At 42.7% G+C, this 20,811-nt stretch overlaps 1 protein-coding gene across 2 annotated transcripts; it reads left to right on the top strand.

The window, feature by feature from the left end:
* The first annotated feature begins 3,761 nt into the window (after window positions 1-3,761).
* Window positions 3,762-11,396, top strand: TNIP2 (TNFAIP3 interacting protein 2). Of its 2 annotated transcripts, none has more exons than XM_088163042.1 (6): window positions 3,762-3,892; window positions 6,372-6,677; window positions 8,363-8,446; window positions 8,998-9,279; window positions 9,649-9,768; window positions 10,256-11,396. In XM_088163042.1, exons 1-6 carry the CDS (start codon window positions 3,824-3,826, stop codon window positions 10,535-10,537), a joined length of 1,143 nt encoding a protein of 380 aa, XP_088019168.1. In that variant the 5' UTR covers window positions 3,762-3,823; the 3' UTR covers window positions 10,538-11,396. The 2 variants fall into 2 exon arrangements, with proteins under 2 accessions (XP_088019168.1, XP_014750739.2); XM_014895253.2 differs by having other exon boundaries at window positions 3,772-4,270.
* Window positions 11,397-20,811: the final 9,415 nt, after the last annotated feature.

Raw genomic sequence — 20,811 nt, 5'->3', positions numbered from 1 at the left:
CAGTGAGTTTGTCATTCCAGCAGGAAAACACCTCAAACATTGTATCATCACAACATCCAGTACAGCGATGGATATAAAGGATGTTTAGTCCTGCCCTTGGAAGAAGTGTAAGCATGCCTGCAGCTCGTAATTATTGTTAATCTGTGAGTGACAAAAGCATCAACACTTCAGTTGTTCAATACGAAAATCAGATTTTTTGACGCACATAGAGCTCTCAGGCAGCATTTTAGCAGGGATTATGTCAGATTATTTTACAGGTTATTTTTCCTGCTTTTGCTCTGCATGATCTACAGCAAAAGAAATGTAAACTTACTGCTTTTTTCAGCCTACAGCAGCCAGAAGATTACTCACTAATTTCTAATTAGTCCTGTTTTGGTGAATCACCTCAAGGCAATTCTAACACTCTGTAAGTGTCATTATGTCACAACTTACCCTGCAGGACAATTAGTGGTAACTTAACACCCTGAGGTAAACCACAACTTGATTGGCTGATCTGGAGTTCACAAATAAAGAATACAATTTCATATAAATTGAGCAGAGGTCACTATTTAGAAAATGACAGAACCCCCCAATATGTTGTATAGTCTTATCCACAGAGTAATTTAAAGAGTAATTACTCTTTTAAATACAAAAACTCATAAGATTTTCACTAATGTTACAAAAATAGAACTACTACATTTAGAGGAATTATTCTTACTTCCTCAACAAATAACTCATGCTTAAAAATGAAATTTTAAATATATGTAACCCTTCATTAATCTAACCATACTGTTCACTTTTCTTTCTTCCTGCTTTTCTAGGAGCAGCTGCACTTTTTGTTTCTTTTGTTCATGCATTCTATGATGCATCTCACACATTACAGCAAGTTGTTATGTGCACAGAATTACTTATTCAAAACAACTTTGTTAAGAATTCTTTAACAAAATCTGAGGTTAAATTTTCCCTGCATGGGATTAATATCCTGTTACACCCGATACTGAGAAAGAGTTAAAGTGAACTTCGCCTCATATTTCATGTTGAAACCAGTACAGTATGGAAAATAAAGGTTTTTTTCTTTATATTGAGTCATGCAGAGCATACCTGTTGTTCATACAGTACTTAATAAGCCCTCATGATTGTCCAACCCCAAAAAGAACAAGTGTGGCACGGCACAAACCTGCTGCTTTATCAACAAACCGGGTAGCAGCACTCGGAGAGGCAATCCAGGAAAAGCCAGGTACTAGGGAACACGGCTTGAGATGTGACTCATTCTTTGGCACCCGTTTCTTTGACTGAATTCCCAGGAATTCCTCCGTGTTTCAGAACTGACAAAAGCAAACAGTCATCTAAGGGCATTCCCAAGAACATGTGGGATCGGTTTCTTACTCAGCACTTACGCAGGTCAAATTTCCCTTAAGTCAGTGGTGTTTTCCTGGGGGAATGCTTGCTTCATCCAAGGCGCTATTAGTAACGAGCTTTCAGTAATGCTTGATTTTAATATACTAATACAATACTACCAATGTAACTGTATTATAAAGGATTCTATTTGGCAGCTAATTAAATTCCCTCATGCTTAGCCTGTGGAGATCACTGCCCCATCTGAAAACACGGGATGGCTGAGTTTCCTTGTAGTTTGCTAATTAATTGGCAGGAAACTAAATGTTTCTCCAGTACCAGGGCTTCATCATGTGTTTCTACAAAGTATTTTGACAGTCAGCAAAAGTAATCTTGTTCCAAATGCTTCAGTTAGCTTTGACTGTAACACAACAATGAAAATGTAACATGAAGTCTACGTGTTTTTCCCATTTTCTAGTATATAAAACAATAAAGTACAGGTATTTTAAAGTAGGAACTTTACTTTCTTCACAGAAAAATCAGCATTTTAAGGGTGTAGAATATAAGTCTGTACAAGTAAAAAATAAAAAAATTATATTCCCTCAACTTCTACACAGATTTTTCACTGTCCTAAATAATTCAATATTTACAGTATTAGATGAAATAGCAAATATGCCAGGGACCTGTACCATAAACAAGTGCTTTACCCTTTTCTGTCACACAGGGTCTCCTGTGTAATAAAATCGTATGAAATTCAGTTATATTTTTAGAAACAGCTAAGCTAACACACTGTTTTGAATTTATTACTCCTAATAGTTTGGATAATTCTTGCTGGAATAATTAAGGTGACAAAGTAATGACTTTCCACCTCAAAAAACTTCATTGAATCACAGGATAATTCATGTTAGGAAGAAACCCAGGAGGTCTTTAGCCCTTACTCTGCACTTTCAATGTTTGATTACCCTTACAGAAAAATAGTTTTCCCTGTAATTGATTGCAACTTATGTAGTTTGAATTTGCACCCATTGTCTTAATGAAAGGCTGAAATATTCTATCTTGTGTTTCACATGCACCATGAGGCTCGTGATCTATCACCAGGGTGACTGACAGTCTCAGCTTTGAAGTTCACCATCTTCTCCTTTCATCGTGTTCTCATTCCTGTGAATTCTTCCACACAAATTATTCATTGCTGTCTTTTTACCCGGAGACCTGTTTACACAGGAGGCTGCTCTCTATCACATTGTCTAAAGTATTCTCTTTTTGCTGCCTCACCAGTAGCATGCGGTGATTTTCACTTGCTGTACTTTACGCACTTGGGCCAGAAACATCTCCCACGATTGTGCTGAACCTGGTGCACTAAGGCTGCTTGCAAACATGGAGCTCCGTGTCGTACACGTTATGATGCACATGCATACACGTACACACAATAAATACTATTGCAAAGAACAACCAAATGTAACCTGGGACTTATTCTTGTACTAGTTTAAGATCTTTCCTCCTACTTGCCTGCATCAGTATGGTAACACAGACATAACTAAACCAATCCCAAATATGCTTTCTCTCAGTCCAGCTTACCATACTCTATGAGAAATATTAAACCAAAGTTTCTCCCTGACAATGACATTCTTGATTAACAAGTTCTGCCCAATAAAAAAGTTCTCCACCGTAGGGGCAGCCGGTGGGCAGCAGTTTATTCAGCGTCAAATAGCTGGTTTTGCTCTCATCAGCTCATCCTGAGATTATAAACACTGTCTGCTGATACGGATTTTGGCGACCGAAGATTTTGGTCTCTTCGAGGTCTTTGCTAAGTTCCTCTTCCACACCTGCACAGGTACTCGTGCGGAGGGTGCTGCCCTGCCTGTGTCCGGAGCCATCCCCTCGCCACCGATGCAGACACAACACCAACAGAGGATTCCTGGGCGTTTCTTCTCCTGCTGCTGCTCCCGGGGCTGGGGCCGCTCGGGCAGACGGAGCGGGGAGAGTGGAGAGCCCGGGGGTCGCCGCCAGCGGGGAAAGTCCCGCTCCGAGCCGGGAATTCCCGCAGCGGCGCCGGGAGGACGCGGCGCTCCGAGGCTTTCGCAACGCGGAGTCGGGGCCGCCCGCCAGCCCCCCGAGGGACCCCGGCTCGGCCGGGACCTCTCCTCCCCCCCAGCGCCCCTCCTGCAGCCCGCATTCCCCTCGCTCAGTTGGGACTTGCCCCGTGCCCCCGGAGCCTCCCGCTCGCCCCGCTCCCTCGCCCCCAGGTTTCTCCCCCCGCCCTCGGTGCCGGTTCTCCCGCTCGCCCCTGCCGGGGTTTCCCGGGCAGCGCTGCCCCCGGGGCCGCATCCCGCGCTGGCCGCGGGGGAAAGAGCTCCGTGCACGGCCGGGGTTCTCCCCCGAGGGCGGAGCGCGGCCCGGCCCGGCCCCAGCCCGCCGGCACAGGCGGGTCCTGCGAGCCCTTAAAGGGAGCGGCTGCCTCCTCCCCCGGCAGGAAAGGCGGAAGAGCGAAGCCGCTCCGCTCCGGGGTTTTATGCACCTGTCCGGGCTTCTGTTCGCCCTGGAGAAAGAAGAGAAGGGAGCTGCCTCGGCCATGTGCTCGGTAAGCGAGGCCGGCAGCACAGACCCCTTGGTGACCCGCTTCAGGCAGGTGGAGGAGACGCTGGAGAAGCTGCACCGGGAAAACAGGAGCTTGAAGAATAAAGTGCCTCGGTACAACGCGCTCTGCACCTTGTACCACGAGTCCGCGCAGCAGCTGAAGCACCTCCAGCTGCAGCTGGCGGCCAAGGAGGCGACGATTCTGGAGCTGCGGGACAGCCTGGCCCGGCAGCGGCAGGCGGCGGCGGGCGGGGATGCGGCGGCGGGCGCGGAGCCGGCGTGCTCGCTGGTGGAGAGCCTGCTGGAGCAGCTGGGGCAGGCCCGCCAGCAGCTCCGGGACAGCGAGCGCCTCTCGGCGCGGAGAGTGGATGCGCTGAGCCAGGTAAAGCCGCGGGCGGGCAGCGGCATCCCCGCGCCTTTGCCTGGACAGCGAGGGCCGGCAGCGGCAGTGAGGGGTGCGGGGGTTGTGCCCCAGAGCGCTCGCTGGGGGCTGGGAGCAGCTGGGGCCGCGCAGGAAGCAGCGCTGACAGCTCGGAGCGGCGGGGGCTGGGGCCAGGGTTTGGTTTGAGACCCTTGGGGCGATGCCCGCTCCGTCCCCGGGTGCCCAGAGCAGCTCGCCCATTTGTGCCCAAAGGCAGCGCCGCCCCTTGCGTTCAGTTCGAAAAGGCGAGCGTAAGAGCCTAAACCGGCATGGCACTATAGCTCTTCATGCAACTATTTTCATAAGGAGAAAGAAAAACAGTAAAAAACTCATCGAATTTATCAGATGCAACAATTTTGATCTCAAAGATAAGCAGCTGATGCCACGAATTTTTCTGTTAAAATGTACTCTTAAAAATGGATTGTTGTACTGACAGTTAGGTAGCAGGTTCGTATTTGAAGAAGTAACTGACAAGTCTGGATTGTGTGGAGATAGATTAGGGAAATCAGTATTCATCTTGACAGAAAAAAACCTGAAAACTGCATCCCTCCCTATCCAGCACAAGTGCTGTTTTGGTTACTGTCATTAAGACTTTCCCAGGTTCAGTCTGAAATTCTCAAAGATTTTTAAAGCATTTATTTCTAGAGGAAGCTGCATGAAGTAATTTCCAAACTGAGCAGCAGTACTTAAAACTGAAACAAATGTTTTTGTCATAAGTAATGTGTTGACCTAATGCTTATACAAAACATTTTCCATATATGACACTCACCTAAAATACGTTTTAAAGAGTTTGTGTTTGGAAATTTGTTATAAGAGATGATCTTACTGACACTTTGCAGACAGATGACAAACCTGTGGTATCTGAACGTATTTGAAAGACTGATGCTGAATATCTTGAAAGGGGAAGTTTAGCATTCAATATGATGTGAAATAATTTAAATGCCAGTAATAAGAAAAAGTGCTGTTTATCTATGTCAGATGTTAATATTTATTTATTGAAAGAATAAAATGCTATGCCCAATCAGAATGCTGAAATAATTGGCACTAAATAATAGCCAAATAAAAAATATATTTTTGTGAAGCCAGTGTGCTAGCAAAGAGTGATCCCAGTGATGTACAGCTCTATTAGCACTCTTGAGAACTAGAATGGTAGAGCTGGGATTGGAGCTGTCTCATGGTCTGCACTGGCATCCAGAGATCCTCAGTTCTGGAGGAACAGTGCTGCAGAGGTTTCTGGTACCAGCATCTGCTACTTCTTGAGGGTGTGAAAAAACTGTTTGTTTGTTGACAAAATCAGGACAGGTGCCTTTCAGGTGCATGGTGGTTTGCACCAGTCACCAAGCAAACCTCTTCCTTCTCAAAACACCTGCAGAGATGTTAATGCAGTGTGGATAATCCCAAGGACAAGGAGATGCAGAAACAAGGTACACAGTTGTTTCCTAGGGGTGTGCCAGACCCCCTCATGTACCTGGGAGTCAGCCGTGGCCAGCCTAGAGCCATTGCTGCCACGTGGATTGTATTTTTGCTTGTTTGTCCTTACCTTACCATTCCCATCCTTTCCTAGGTGGGAAAGCTGCTCTGTGTGCTATCTCTGCTTTGTCCTTGTGACAGTGCCAGGCAGTGAATACACTTCACTGGATTTGATGACTTTACAGTTCCTTTTTTTCTTTTGAGGAAAATCTCTATTATCTGGTAATTTAGTGTGCAGGACCTGCAAGTATTTTTCAGTCTCCACAGTTATTCATCTTAAATTACTTTGTTTCTTGTTTTTGTTGCTGCTGTATAGTCATAAATTCTTCCTGAATTTTGCTGCTTGTTCCTCTGTTCTACTGATTAGAAAGTGCTTGCATGGCTGCATGAGCAGTTCTTGATTGACTGATCCAACAGTTCCAAGGTCTTATAATCATACAGAAATGAAACTGATTCAGTCTACTTTTTAAGTACTTAGCAATGAGTACAGGAGCAATAAGGAATTACTGCAATATTGAAGTCAGTCTTAGATATATTTTAGCTTTTGAGTGTATTTTGCTTTTAAATAAATTCCCTTCACCCCTTTGTTTAGGAAGTGCAGAAGCTGAATCAGCAGCTAGAGGAGAAAAATGGAGAGATACAGCAGATGATAAATCAGCCTCCATATGAAAAGGAAAGAGAAATCTTAAGACTGCAGAAGACTTTGGCAGAGAAGGAGAAGGCTCAGGCCACCAGTGATGTTTTGTGTCGTTCACTCACTGATGAAACTCACCAACTTCAACGCAAATTAGCATCCACAGCAGAAATGTGTCAACATCTGGCAAAATGTCTAGAAGAGAAGCAAAGAAAAGAGAAGGGGAATTCAGATGACCAGATACCTACAGAAAGATCTAATCAGGTATTCTTACAGCTACTGTGTGTGTCTTTAAAGTCATACTAGCTTCTGAGATGTTAATTACAATATGATAGCTGTAACTGGGGAATGCTGAAAAACAGCCCTTTAAATAATTTCCATGTAGGGTGTTAAGACTGCCATGGCAATGGTAAATAATCCTGCGTACCTGAAATTTAGGATGGAAGCAGTTGTCTACCACTTTGTCTTTGGCCATCTCATCATCAGAGGCTTTTTATTGGAGAGGAGGGTTTTGTCCAACCTCAGCAATCCCATGATTACAGTTCTTCCCTCAATACATAGGAGACAGTACCTACCTTATACCACCCCTGCTTCTATGCAGCACTAGATGGTGCTGTGATTTTGAAGCTGATCTCTCCTGATTACTTGTTTAAGTATCAAAATCACAAAAAAGAGATATTTCAAAATAGTATTTATATTAAGAACTCTGTAATATGTGGTCTTCTCGGATCAGGATTTGGCTTTGCACATGTAGTACAGACCTACAGAAAGTTGGTTAGGGGAATATGAGTCAAGGTGTCTTACCCTTTTTTTGCTCCGGGATTCCCCCTGGCATCTGAGTCCAGGGCAGCTCTTGTCTTCAGGAGGGATGTTTTGAAAAAAAAAAAAAAAAAAGCTTCATGATAAGACAGTGTCAGAAATGCTACTGCAGGGCACAATGAAACACCTGGATCTTGGTGTACTTTGCCAATGGCTGTTGAGGCTTCAGTTAAAGTTCTCATCATGGTGTAAAGGTAGATTATTGTTCTGTTGTTCCAGAAGTCCTGATGGCTGAGAGTCATTAGGTAATTCATTAAAACACCATAAGGAAATAACAGCAGTGCTGTCTCTCGTAACAGATCAGAGCATTGAGTGGGTGCTACAGAGAGTTCTCATGAAAAAAAATGATTCTGACTTTTGCTCTTACTGCTACACCGTGGTAATGCTGTTTTTCACATGACCACTCATCTGTGCTTTTGTGATGAACTCTATACATACTCATGTCTGCTCTGTCAAACATCCCCGAAGTGTTTCCAAAGAAAACTTACATTAAAGTTAATTGTAAGAAATAGGAGTTGAGTAGATAGAAGAAAAAAGGACTTTTTGAGGGACTTGAAGCATTTGGCATTATCATATTTAACGTGTAATTGATAGACAGGAAACTTGATTGACTTTGATATATGCAATAAGAAGCTAACCTTGTACAGTGGGGACTTCCCTGTTGAAGAGGAGAAATTTCAGATGCCATTACTAGCTGATTCTAGGGAATTTTGCACAAAAGTGTTCTATATTACTCATGTACACTGGGGTTTTTTTAAGCAGATGTCACAACTATAAAAAAGAGGTATCATTTTAGTCAATTATTTAGCAAGCAGGGTTTTTTCCCCTCCGTAATTTCTTCCTAGTACTGGCCAAAATTGACAGTAATAACAAAGCAAGATGAAGGCATATCTGTGCCCTTGTCATGCATTCCCCCACTCCAGACAAGTAGTTTAGCAAGGAGTGTGTGTAAACTTTTAAACTCTGTTGTCATGAGGTCTATTTAATAGCAGTACCAAGGTCGTAAAAAAATAGATGTGTGTCATTACACTTCACTTAAAAAAAGAGATTACTTCCAGTTAACAGCACAGCCAAAGAGCATCTGAGATTTTTATGTTAAAGTAACACCTAACTTTATCTGAAAATTACAGCTTTTAGACAATGAAACTTCATTTCAAGCTCTTATTTGCAACCTACAAGAGGAAAACAGGATGTTAAAACAAAAAGTAGCTCACGTGAGTACTTTCATTTTGTTACAGATTAATATTTGTTCAGTATTTTGTGTTAGAGTAAATTGGAATAGATAAGGTCTGGTTAATTTAATTACATGGCAGTTTAAAGCAAGACAGTTTTTCTTAGTCCTTTCAACATGGCACATAGTTTTTGTTCCCTTAGCTAAGAACAACTTATTACATAATTTTTAACATAACTGGTTTTTTGTTGTAAAAATACAGTGCAGAAGATAATTTCCTTATTCCTTCTATGGATCAGTATTCCACCCCAGAAGAACAGCACTAGGCCCAGGGTGAACACCAAACCCTCCCTTCCCACATTATTTAACACTGTCCCTTTGGACTGGGAGATGGGAAGGTTGCCCTTCCCCTTGTGAAGAGTCTGCACAATCCTCTCCTGCTCTCCTGTACAGTGACTTAACCCCCCTCAGGGCTCGAGTCAGCATGTTACACTATGCCCTAGAGAATTTTGGTCCTGCACATGTAGACAGTCTATGAAAGCCTGGAAGTTGGTGTCTTCCCCTTCTTCATGCCTCTCCCAAATAAACTTTCAGGTGGAAGATTTAAATGCCAAGTGGCAGAAGTACGATGCGAGCAGGGATGAGTACGTGAAGCGACTCCACTTGCAGCTGAAGGAGATGAAGGCACAGCTGGAGCAGCACCACGACACAACTCCAGCACAAAGGAACTCTGACCTGATGCACAAGGAGATATTCCGCTTAAACAAACTACTGGAAGAAAAAATGAATGAGTGCATAAAAACCAAGAGAGAACTAGAAGACATGAAGAAGGCCAGTGAAGGAGATAATGAGCGCATACAAATGCTGGAGCAACAGGTCATTTACTTTCTTTTTCCTAGAGATGGGAATTCTTCATTTCTTCCCAGACCACTGAAGTCCAAGGGGGAAAAGGGACTTATTTTTTGCCTGCCCGTGCACATTTACTATATAGATACTTAACAACACAGATTTAAAGGAAACTCACTACTTAAAGAACCCTATGCAGTTCTGCTAGCCTTAATACAGAATATGAAAGATCTGTAAATCTAAAATAAGAAATATAAACATCTTTGAAATACAGATATGATAGAGAAGATAATACTGAGATTCTGGGAATAAGTAACAAAGGAACCATAGTCTCAGCTTTTCAACCTAACCTGCCAATGCTGTAATCTAAAAAATATTAACATAATAATTCTATTTCAGGTCCTGGTTTATAAAGACGATTTCACATCTGAAAGATCAGACAGAGAACGAGCACAGAGTAAAATACAAGAACTTCAGGCAGAAATTACATGTCTGCAACACCAGCTATCAAGAAGACAGGTAAGAAAGCAGCATGTTCCTTTTTTAATTTAAGCCTGTCAAAAGGATTTGGGACTAAAATATACTTTTAAATATATTTTAAAAATACTTTAGTATGTCTAAAACAGTTCCAGCTCAGTGCAGCTATCAAAAACTTAGATTGTTTCATAGTCAATTCTGGTGGAGATATGCTTCCCAATTCAGATGTAATACTCCTTTCCAGTCCCTTTTTCTTCTACTCTTGGACCAACATAGGAAGGGTGAATTCTTAGGAGGCAGAGGACAGCCGTGGCTCTTGGCATCTTTAAAGTAGCACACTGACTATATTCTGTGTTTTCTACAAACCTTCTTTACAACAATAGTAATAACACTGCAATAACTGATTAATTATTTACAAGTCCTCACATAAATATTTGAATGATGTTTCAGATAAAGGTGATAAAATATCACCCTTTAAAGAATATATTTTCATTGCATCTTTCTCAAGAGCTTTTCTTTCTCTTTCTAGGATTCAAGAGACACAAGTAGTCATTTCAGGGTTCATGCTGGTAACCAAAATCATTTGTACGTTCAGACCAATGTTGAACATCTACGAGGCAACAGCCCAGGCCAGACAGGCACGAGAAGAACAAACTCACAGTCTGAACAAGCTTCTCCTCCTGGGGACAATGGAAACTTGGGATCTGAAGGCAGGGCACAGGGTGAACTCAGATGCCCTCATTGCATGAGGTTTTTCAGTGATGAACTCAGTGATGAATTCCTGAAGCATGTTGCTGAATGTTGTCAGTGACCACAGGATGTGAGGGGTGTAAGTCAATCACTACTTCTATAGACATAAAACTTGCTCTATACATACCTCCTACAGTCCTAAAACAGAGCAATTCAAATGGAGAGCTCTGGGGAATTAGGAGGATGACCAGTATCTACCTCTTGCTTGATTTTCCCTTCTCTTGGACTGTGTGAAAGGCTTCAAGAGAAAGCAAAGTGTTTTTCTGAAGAATTATTTTTGACAGATACAAGGAAGACAAGTGTAATGGAGATTCTACTACAAACTAAACTGAAACCTACGGTGGTATTTCAGCTTCAGAGTGCAGTTTGACTTTATTTGGGTCTAATTCTCTACCACAGTCTGATGGCTTGTGAAAAAAAAATGACTGAACTTGAAATTTTCCTCCTCTTCTGAAAAAATGTAGGCTGAAGAACAGGAAGGAATATTTTGGCAGAAGATAGGAAAAATCTTACTGTTCTTTATGTGGATTAAAAGCGAAAGTATTTTATTGACTCTTGAGGCTAATCTGTCAGATATCTCATCTGAAAATCCTTCTGGTTTTAACTGAAATCAGAAGAAGTGAAGAAAACATAAAAGAGCTGGTTATTGACTAAAACTAGCCTGCCTTTTTTGCACAGAAACAAGGTACAGGGATATTTATATTTTCTGTGCCATAAGTATCTATCGTACAGATTTGTAAATGTGTATTTGTGTAATTATTGATTGTATTCCTATTTGACCTAAGGATTATTTTTATAATAAAAGTGATTGTGCATTTGCTTTACTACATTAGTAAAGGGGTCAAAAAATCTCTTTTGGTGTAAGTATTTAAATGTGAAATAGTAACTATACTAAGGGTTAATTAAATGTCATGGTTTCAGATATGAGTTATTTCATTACTTTAGTGATAACCAGCTTCTCAGACTATTTTCAAATATTTTCAAATTGAACAAAAAAAATCTCTGAGCAGAAGAATGACATTTCAGAGGCACAGGAACACATTTAACTCCCTATCCTGCCACACACATGTGACTATATCAATGCTAACTTAAATTTCTTCTTATCCTGTCTGCACTGAAGAGAGCTTCAACAAACAGCAGGGGACTGTTCTGAGAAGGAGTATCAGCAATTCAAGTGTACAAACATAAGAGTGCCACAAGTTTTAGCTCCAGGTGAAGCTGAAATTGTTTTCTCACTGTCAGAGCAAGAGTTAAGGATGGGATAGAAAGTAAAGGCCTAGCGCAACCATGACACTTGATAATTAAAGAAAACTTACTTTGTGTAACAACACTCCTGTCTTCTGCTTTGCTTCATTCCCTGTTCTACACTTGAAGAGGAATGTGGCTATTTTTCTGGATATTTCCTTCTTGAGATCCTGTTGTAGCCCCAAAGGAAGATGATAGTTTATGACACTATTGTCTTAGGTGGATATTACCCAAGGCAATGCCTGGGCCATTGCTGCAGCAATGGTTACTGCTAATCTACTCTACAGTGACTGCAATCCTGTGATTCACTACTAGCTTGTTCTTTCCAACACAACATGCACAAACATACAGAAAGTTTTGTTTTTTCTTGGTGTTTTTTTTTTCTTAGTGACCATTTTTCACATTGCCTTTTAAGGTCTTAGATATCAGATTCAGTCCAGAGAATACAAGCTGAGAAACTTGATTTAACTTCCTGTGGCATAAGCTAATCTTACTTTTTTGACTGTTCTCATTAGACAAGCCTGGTTACAGCTTCAGTGTACATCAATATGATAATGCCAGTGATTGATACAGCAAAACAGGGACTTGATTTTTGTACTAGAAGACGCTTAGGAAAACAAACATAACAGTAAAGTAAGTTAGGTCTTGGTAGTACCTTTTTTTAATTGCATTGGGATTATGACTGCTTTAATATATATCAGAAGCTGAAGTCTGCTATAGGTTTCCATTTATGTTAATCCCTGTGGGTGTAGTTGGATAAACTGACCTACAATAAGAAATAATAATTTCTAATAAGAAATAGATGCAGGAATTAGATAGGAGAATAAGCAGTACACAAAATTAATAGTGCCTATTCTTGTGGATTTAAATTCTATGAATTAGTCCCTAGTCAAAGCAGAGATTAGTTTCACATTAATCCTGGGAGAGCACTTCAGTGCTGGGAAACTGGATATACCTCCAGCACTGGACCAATAAACAAAAACAAAGTGAAGTTACAGATCAAGCACAGATTACAGCTACCATAAAAAGCTGTAAGTGCAATAAATGAGGACTGGAATTTGACTACTTGTGGCAGAAAGCTAGGACATATCTGCTGGTTTTCTGTACAAAAACGCTTCTCTTCAGAGCTGTTTGACTTCACCTCTACTGAGAATTTTGGTTTTTTTATCCCCAGCTGGTAAAAAGCATGACTGTTTCTTGTTCTAGCTTAACCAAGAAATGTTATGCTATGAAGAACTACCACTGTCTTACATGCAAATGTTTGTTTCAGATTATGGGCCATAAACTATTGCTCCTAAGAAAAACTGTCTGTTATGCAGTGCTTTGCATTTTATACCAAATTCACTGGTAGGTCTCTTGATAAAATACTACAAAATCCTTACCTGACCCCTCCTCACCAGGCAAAGCATACACATCAAGGCATCCCCAACAACTGCCACCATCTGCACAAGTCACATTTCTCAGCTTGTAGACCAGAATGCACAAAACCTGTCAGCCCCACTATCCCAACAATGAAGTGACTGTGAGTTTCCAGCATTTTTGAACCCTTTAAATTAAGAAAAGCTCCTTCTGGCCTCACACTGGTGCTCTCTTCTTGTTGGATGGTTGTCCAAACAGAGTGTCTTGCTTGGTTGAATGAGCAACCCAGCTCCTTTCCTAAAAGAAAGCAATAAAGGCATAGTGAGTAAGAAAGTAACTGCCTGCAGTGAAAGGATCTTCAATAGCACAAACTTTGTGAACTTTCATTATCCATTTGTACTACACTCGTTCACTGAAACACACATCATCTGTAACACTGCAGAAAGACATCCTCACACAAGAGACTTGAAATCATATGGAAAAGCTGTCTGACTGTATGGATGGGGATCAGTTCCTTATTTGCTGTATTGGTAACAAAAGGCATCCAAGAGAAACAAACCCTGTTTTCAGGCAAAGTTAATTCCTGTTTAGGCTTCTGTAGATCTCTCATTCAGGTGAGCACTGCCTGTACTGCAGTGGTATGCCAATACCAGACAGAAGGCAGACAGAGATACTGCAGTTCCACAGAGGCTGAGAGCAAGCAGGATAACTGCCTCTTCTTGCAAGAATGTGTCTTAACATATTAAAACCTGCCAAGATGGATTTGTCCAATTACCTTCATGATTAGTCCCTTCTCCTAAAATTTTCCCTTCACCAAATGACTGTTCCTCAGTTTTGCTCTCCAAACCAACCTGAATTCAGATCCAGGGTAACTCAGCTCCTGAGGATCTGTCTCACCTCACCAGCAATGAGATTTTCAGACTGTATAATCTCCAGCTGCTGGCAAGCTTGTTCTCATTTCTCCTGGACCTAATTATAATGCACTCTGCTCAGAATTTTAAGGCAAAGGCTGTTTACTAATAACCATGCTGGTTGCCATGCAGAAGTGGGCCCTTAGCACACAATCACAGCAGCAGCTGTAGGCAACACTGACTCACTGCATCTTAGAAAATATAAATGCAAGAAGCCTCAGAAGTTGGTCCCTACCCCAAAAGCCCCAAGGGAGAAAAGATCAAAAATAATGCTCTTTCCTGTAGCATGGGCAGTACAGAGCCTAAAAGGTTTCTCAAATAACGTGCAACATCAATGTCTGCTTCAGGCTTCAATGATTTAGGATGTCACATCTTTTAAAATAAACCTTAAATGATGCCTCAAGATAAGGTGCTCACTAATAATACAACCAGCTACAAGAATAAAAATTTTTAAAGAGGCAGATACCTATGCTCTATGCTTTTTTTTTTAAACTTCCATTTCCTGTGGCTTTGCTGCATGTGTATATATAGAAGGCAAGGGAAATTCCAAACAAGATGCCACGCCATTATACTCAGAACAGCAGTGCTTCTCATTCTAAAAAAGGGAAGTCTCAAGCGCTTTTTCTACAAAATCTATGTGAATTCAAAGTATGTTGTAGTAATATTTCAGAGTACCCTGCTCCAGTAGCTATCAGCTGGGACACAGGGGGTGTTTCAGCTAAAATCCTAAAGCATAAGAAATGCTTATGAAACACTAGGTCAGCCCAGCAGGACCTCAGCAGAGCAATGGGGTATAAGGCTAAGCACTCCTGCCTTCTTACCTGATACTTCAAATTCTTCTCTAAGGGCAGAGAACAGCCCAGAATCCTCACTGAAGCATTCCCTGAAGCAGCCTGTCCTGAGGGTCAGGGCACCAGCAAGGTCAGCTGGGGATTTACAGGGTGCTGCAGGAAATGCTTACACAGGAGCTCCTGAAGAACCAACCATCCCAAGTGGCACAGCACTTGTCTCTCCACTCCCACTGCTGCTCAGTGCATTACTCCCCTTTCTTGGTTTAGTCCACCTTTTACCCCTCTTCTTACACTTGCTGGTGAGAGGCTGCTGGTGCAGAACACTTCACAATACGTGAAGGGTGTACGGTGTCACCAGGGGCCAACAGCCTCCCTCAGGAGCTTGAGATATTTCTATGGCACAAGGGACTCTGGTATGGAGAACACCAAATCAGATAGGGGGCTAAGAGACAGCTGATTTCAAATGGTGTTTTTGGTGCCTTCTAGAAGTGTGTATTTAACCACTCATTGCCTCACCACCTTCCCCCAGACCACCCCTCCAGCACATCTTCTGGAGACCTGGCTGATGGCTGGGCTGAGCAGGGCAGCTGGCTGCTCGAGCTGATCCCCCCCTTCTCAGGGTGACAGGAACTCACCTCGCCTGAGGCTTTCACCCTCTCATTACTGAGGCAGGGGGAGGGAGGAAAGAGCAGTGGGACCCTCCTCCCCCACCCTGCACTCATCGAATCTCTTTGTCAAATCTGCCTTCATATAAAAAAAAAAATTCTTTTTTTTTGTTTACTCTTAAGGCAGATACCTTGGTGACACACAAATATCACAGGCCATTTATACAGGAGGGGCACCAGGCAGCCCGGTCTGTGCCCCAGCAGCTCTTTGGCCAGCACTGTAACACCCCATACCTTGCTTAGCTTCTTGGTTCCTGCTGGAGCCAGGCTTCCTTCAGACACATCCCAAAATTCCCCTGCACAGCCCAAAATGGCACATCTGAATGGCACAGTGAGTTTCTCAGCTCCACAGCAGTCTGGACTTGGGTCATACCCAAGACAAGGGTACAAGAGACAAGATTCTACACTATGGGAACACCTTGATGGCACCAAGGGCAAGGTGATGAGCTGTCATCTCCCTCCAGCTGTGCACCCACAGCCCTCCCTGGGCTGTGCCAGCTGCAATTTCAACCAGCCAACCACCTGCACCTACCACCTGGGCCCCAGGCCAGGAGGAGAGCCCCAGGCACACAGATCAGCTCTGGAAGCAGCCCCACTGTGGCTGGTCCCACTCACAAAACCCTGTTTGTTTCCTGCCCAGTGCAAAGCAGGAAGGAGGTCTCAGACCCTACTACAACAGGGCAGAGTCTCCATCTCTTTTAGGACTCACAGGTGGGGAAGTGAGAGATGCTCAAATCTTGGACTAATTGAGTCCAGCTCATACAACAGGGAAAATGAGAAAGGAAGGAGCTCAGACACCCACAGAAGAATCAGCCCTCATTCTATTACTGCCACATCTCAAGAAAATTCAAACCTCCAGAGAGGCATGCAAAGGTCCACAGACACTCGAGGAAAAATCAACACCTACCAAGAGAAAGTGGGACCTGGTGGGATGTGAAGTGACTCATGCACACACAGCTGAGCATAGTCTAACAGAGCATCCTACTCCTCTTTCCCACCAGCTGAGCTTATCCTCAGTGATGCAGATCTAATTTAGTGATTCTCAGCTCCTCTTCTGACTTCAGCACTGAGCACCTGCTCCACCTTCTGCAAAGCCTGTTCTTACCTCCCCAGGTGGAAGGACAGAGCTTGTGTCACTGCCAATGACAGCAGGCAGATGGGAAGCAGATATCTCTGGAGGAAAAGGGATCTTCCTTTAATCCTGGCTGCTGTCAATAAGGGGTGTCTCTACCCTCCAGTCTCTCTCCTAAGCAGCCCACTTACTGATTATCAGAGCCAACTTTTGTCCTATTCCAATTCCAATTAAACACAAAAATGGTTCTTGGGGTATCAGTTCAATGTCATCCAAAGCCTGTGACACTGGTCAGCCCAGCTGAGTGCCTCTAATCACCAAGTTTGGCCCCAAAAGCACCATGCAATTGCCCTTCTTGCTTCTTTGAGTACATCTTCTATTAAAGCAATGAGTGGTATTGAAAGGCATTTCAGCTCCAGCAGGAACATCATCACTTTCCCCTGTGGCACCTTTTCAGGGCCAGTCTTCTTGCAAGAGAGACACTCCAAAATAAACAGGGCACAGGTGGGGTCTGCTTGGCCCCTTGGTTTCTGCCACGTGCAAGCCAGGAATGAAGAGGATGGCTCTGGAGCACTTGCCACTGAGTAGACAGGGTCTGGAAAGGGGAATAAAGTAGAATTTGTTTTAAAGAAATACCAAGGCAAAGATATGGACTAGAGCAGGGTGCTCTAGAGAATAAAGTCTGTGGCTGAGACCAGGAACCAATGTGGGGTGCAGGCAGGCTTTCCCCTCCCACACAAGATCCATCCTTTGATAACCAGGTACGGAATCCCCTAAACTCTCAGCATGGTGACAGCTCCTGGGGACAGTGGAAAAAATTGATGAGCACAACTACCTCATCACCCAAAGAGTGAGTGACAGCTTGTTTTGTGAACTGTTTTTAGGCTTTGTTTTGTTGCACCTACACCACCAGTTGCATGGCACCGCACCTCCTCCTTCAAAATGTCAGCGTCTTCAACTTCTAACAATAACCACTGAGGGGGAAAATAGTGTGTGCTGGCCAGGGTAACTCCTGTGCAATGGTGACTGCACTGGTCTGGCCTTTCTCTTCAACTCAGGTTGCCCCCACCTTGTCCTAAGTTTCCTCCTGGTGGTATCTTTTTTCATAGACAGTGGGCAAATATTAATTTTTACCTCTGTGGTTTCCAGGTGACTCTCTGAGGGAAAGTTTACTGGAGCTTTAATCTTCCTGAAATGGCAGCAAGACTGAATAACCACTTCCTCTTAGCACAGCTAAGGAACTTGAAACGTGCACTTGTTGCAAAACGGTGTGAGGACACTCTCCTGCCTCAGCTGTACTCTCCTGTGTGCACCAATGCACTTGTTACACACACTGGGCAGTAACAAGGTTGGGAAACACTTGAGCAGTAAAAGCCACTCTGACAGGCTGGAAAGGCAGGCAAGTGTCACCTTTTATTCTTCCCCACAGTCAGCTTGTGCCTTTGCATCTCCAGCAGCTGCAAACAGCCTTGATCAGGCAGTCACCATAATCTATACCTGGACCTTTCACAGCCTGGGCAACTGAATGATTTTGAGCCAAGCCCCAAAAAGATGCCTGCACTATAGGCACTTGCAAATACTTCTGTTTTGCTGCAATAATGCAAAAACAAGTAGCGAGAACAGACAATAACTTGCAACAAGTGTTCACAAAACTGATCTCTTAGGTTGCTTTTGTAACGAGAGAGGCACATAATGTTGCCAGCATCCACAGAAAAGGACCCCAATGCCTATAATAAGAAGCTGGGCTTGTGTAACTCTTCAGCAGTTCTTCTGAATCTTTGAGCAGCCTTGTACAAGCTGGGGTTCATGTTCTTAAAGCAGTTAATATTAAAATGGCTCATGTTTGACTGACTTTCAAAGTTCCAGTTTCTTCTATGCAACTTCCTACTTAAGGAAGGTAGAGGGCTGTGACTTGTTCAAGTTCTTGTCACTTGTAAAGTGACAACACAGGGGCAACCCTGAAGCGTTTCTAGAGATGGTGCTAACACAAACCAGAACAAGCTTTGTGCAAACAGTACAACGGTTTTGACATCATTCCAACTAGACTACCCTGTAGCTTAATGGAAAAAGCCTTGAGCTGGATGCACTTAAAATCTCAGCCTCCGGTCACCTGTACAAACACTTTGTATTGTCACAGGCTACAGGCTCCACTGAGGCTCTTCTTTCCACAGTTTTCCATGTTCTTCAACTGTTTATCCTCCCTTGCTTCTATATCCAAGTGCTCTTAGATAGTTTTTGCCAGCAAGTTCCCTCCACCTGCATTTCTTGGCAGCCACAGATTTGAAGTGCCCAGGCTGAAGAGGCTGCTCTGGGTCTAGATGCACAGCTGTAGTTTAAGGTTGTGCCCATATTCAGAGATAGCATATTTAAATAATTACAGTGATCATGCAACGTTTTAAGTGCACTATACATATAAGAAAACAAAATCCTACCACCTTTGAAAGCTAAAATGACTAAAAATCCCAGCTATAGAACACAGAGCAAGTGTCCACTACACTCAGCCTCATCCTATCACTTGTTGTCCACCAAGAGGATTTGTTTCAAAACATACCTTACTCAATATATATCAACACATCATTAACACCTATTTCCAAGCAGGCATGGTTTGAATAGTGAAAGTTCAGCTAAAAATGAGTTTAGGGAACACCTATAGTGGCAACACAACCTGCAAGCCACCAACAAACTGAGGGCTTGTTGAGGGCTTCAATGCACCAAACCAGTACAACCTGTAGCTGCACAGTTGTTTATCCTGGTGCAATTACTCCAAATCCTGATGCAATGACTCATGAGTCAAGATGAGTCTAATCTACACAAGAGACTGACAGTCAAAGTAACAAATTCAGACTCCCGGGTAAGCAGATCCTTCACATTTGAAAACCTGAATCTCTTCCAAGTAACATCTGTGGACTACAGGTTTGGAAATCACTACTTTGTGTGTCCTGGAGTTTGGGATTTCCACTCCAGTTCTGCAAGGGAGAGGTCAAAGAGGAAAAAGGATAATATAAACACAACAAAAGGCGATAAAAGCTTATGATTTGGAAGCCAAGACTGACCATAAAGGAAGGGACTTCTAGGAAATAAACAGCAGAATATCTTTTAAGCATCCATTAAATCAATAATAGGAAATTCTGCATGCATGCAAGAGTACTTCAGAGAAAAGGACAATGGCATGGAGCCAGTACCCAAAGGAAATAAAGAAACTTACTGGAACTTCTGAACAAAGACAACAGGTCTAGGCATGAATTACTTGCCTAAGCCAAATTTATGACTGTCACAGTCAATGGAAAGTTTTCAAAATCCACAGAATAGCTGAGCTTGGGAAGAGGAAGGTCTGGAGATCATGTAGTTCAACATCCCCTACTCAAAGCAGGGTCAGCTAGAGCAGGTTGCCTGGGGCTGTGGCCAGTTAAGGTTTTGACCACTCCAAGGATGAAGAGTCCACAATGTCTCTACTCAACCCACTCCTGGTTCAATCACCTTCACAGTAGAAAAGATTTTCCTTATGTTTAAATGAAATTTTGCATTTCAACTTGTGCTCCCTTGCTTTCTTGTTTTGCCATTGGATACCACTGAGAAAATTCTGGATCCATCTTCCATATTGCCTCTACATCAGGTATTTATACACATTTGGAAGATCCCCTTGAGTCTTCTCTTCTGCAGGTTGGACAGTCCCAGCTCTCACCTCTACTTGTTTGATGGATGCTCCAAGGCCTGAACTATCCTGGTGGTTCTTTGCTGGACTCTCTCCATGTCTGTCTCATGCTGGGGAGTCCAGAACCAGGCTGCTCCAGATGTGTCTCACTGGGGCTGAGCAGAGGGGAAGGATCATCTCGTGGCAGTGCTCTGTCCAATAGCTGCCGTCTTTAGTACAAGGGACACTATTGTTTTTTATTTAATTTTTTTAGTCAGAGCTGAGATTAAAAGTATGAGAGGTGGAATTTTGTGTCTGGACTTAGAGGTTTATTAGTTTTTATTTATAGTACAGTAAGTGTTACAGTACTTTGAGCTAACAAGATAAAAATGGTGAAATGATGATGTATTTTGTTTGTTATAAGATCTTTTAAGGTTAACAGTTTAATTAAAAACTAATACTTAAATTATTTTTATTTTTGATCTAATGACTAAACACTTATGAGTTGTAGTGAAGAACTATCTAATTAAGAAGTACTACTTAGACTTAAGAAGAAGAAGGTGAAGAAAGAAAATTTTGTTCTACAACTTTCATTTTGTTTTATACATATTACTATATTTTAAAACCCTAAATTCCAAATTCTTCACCATGTGACACTACA

Source organism: Sturnus vulgaris, chromosome 4 (genome assembly GCF_052056855.1).
Source record: "Sturnus vulgaris isolate bStuVul1 chromosome 4, bStuVul1.hap1, whole genome shotgun sequence".
Taxonomy (NCBI): Eukaryota; Metazoa; Chordata; class Aves; order Passeriformes; family Sturnidae; genus Sturnus; species Sturnus vulgaris.
Note: the sequence above shows the minus strand (reverse complement) of the source record. Positions and strands in the feature narration are given on the sequence as shown.

What these genes read in the sequence shown, in the direction of transcription:
- TNIP2 (XM_014895253.2), top strand. Translation starts at nt 3,824, where the DNA reads ATGCACCTGTCCGGGCTTCTGTTCGCCCTGGAGAAAGAAGAGAAGGGA. An exon ending in GAGTGGATGCGCTGAGCCAG is followed by an intron (nt 4,271 to 6,371) that starts GTAAAGCCGCGG and finishes CCCTTTGTTTAG; the next exon opens with GAAGTGCAGAAGCTGAATCA. An exon ending in CTACAGAAAGATCTAATCAG is followed by an intron (nt 6,678 to 8,362) that starts GTATTCTTACAG and finishes TGAAAATTACAG; the next exon opens with CTTTTAGACAATGAAACTTC.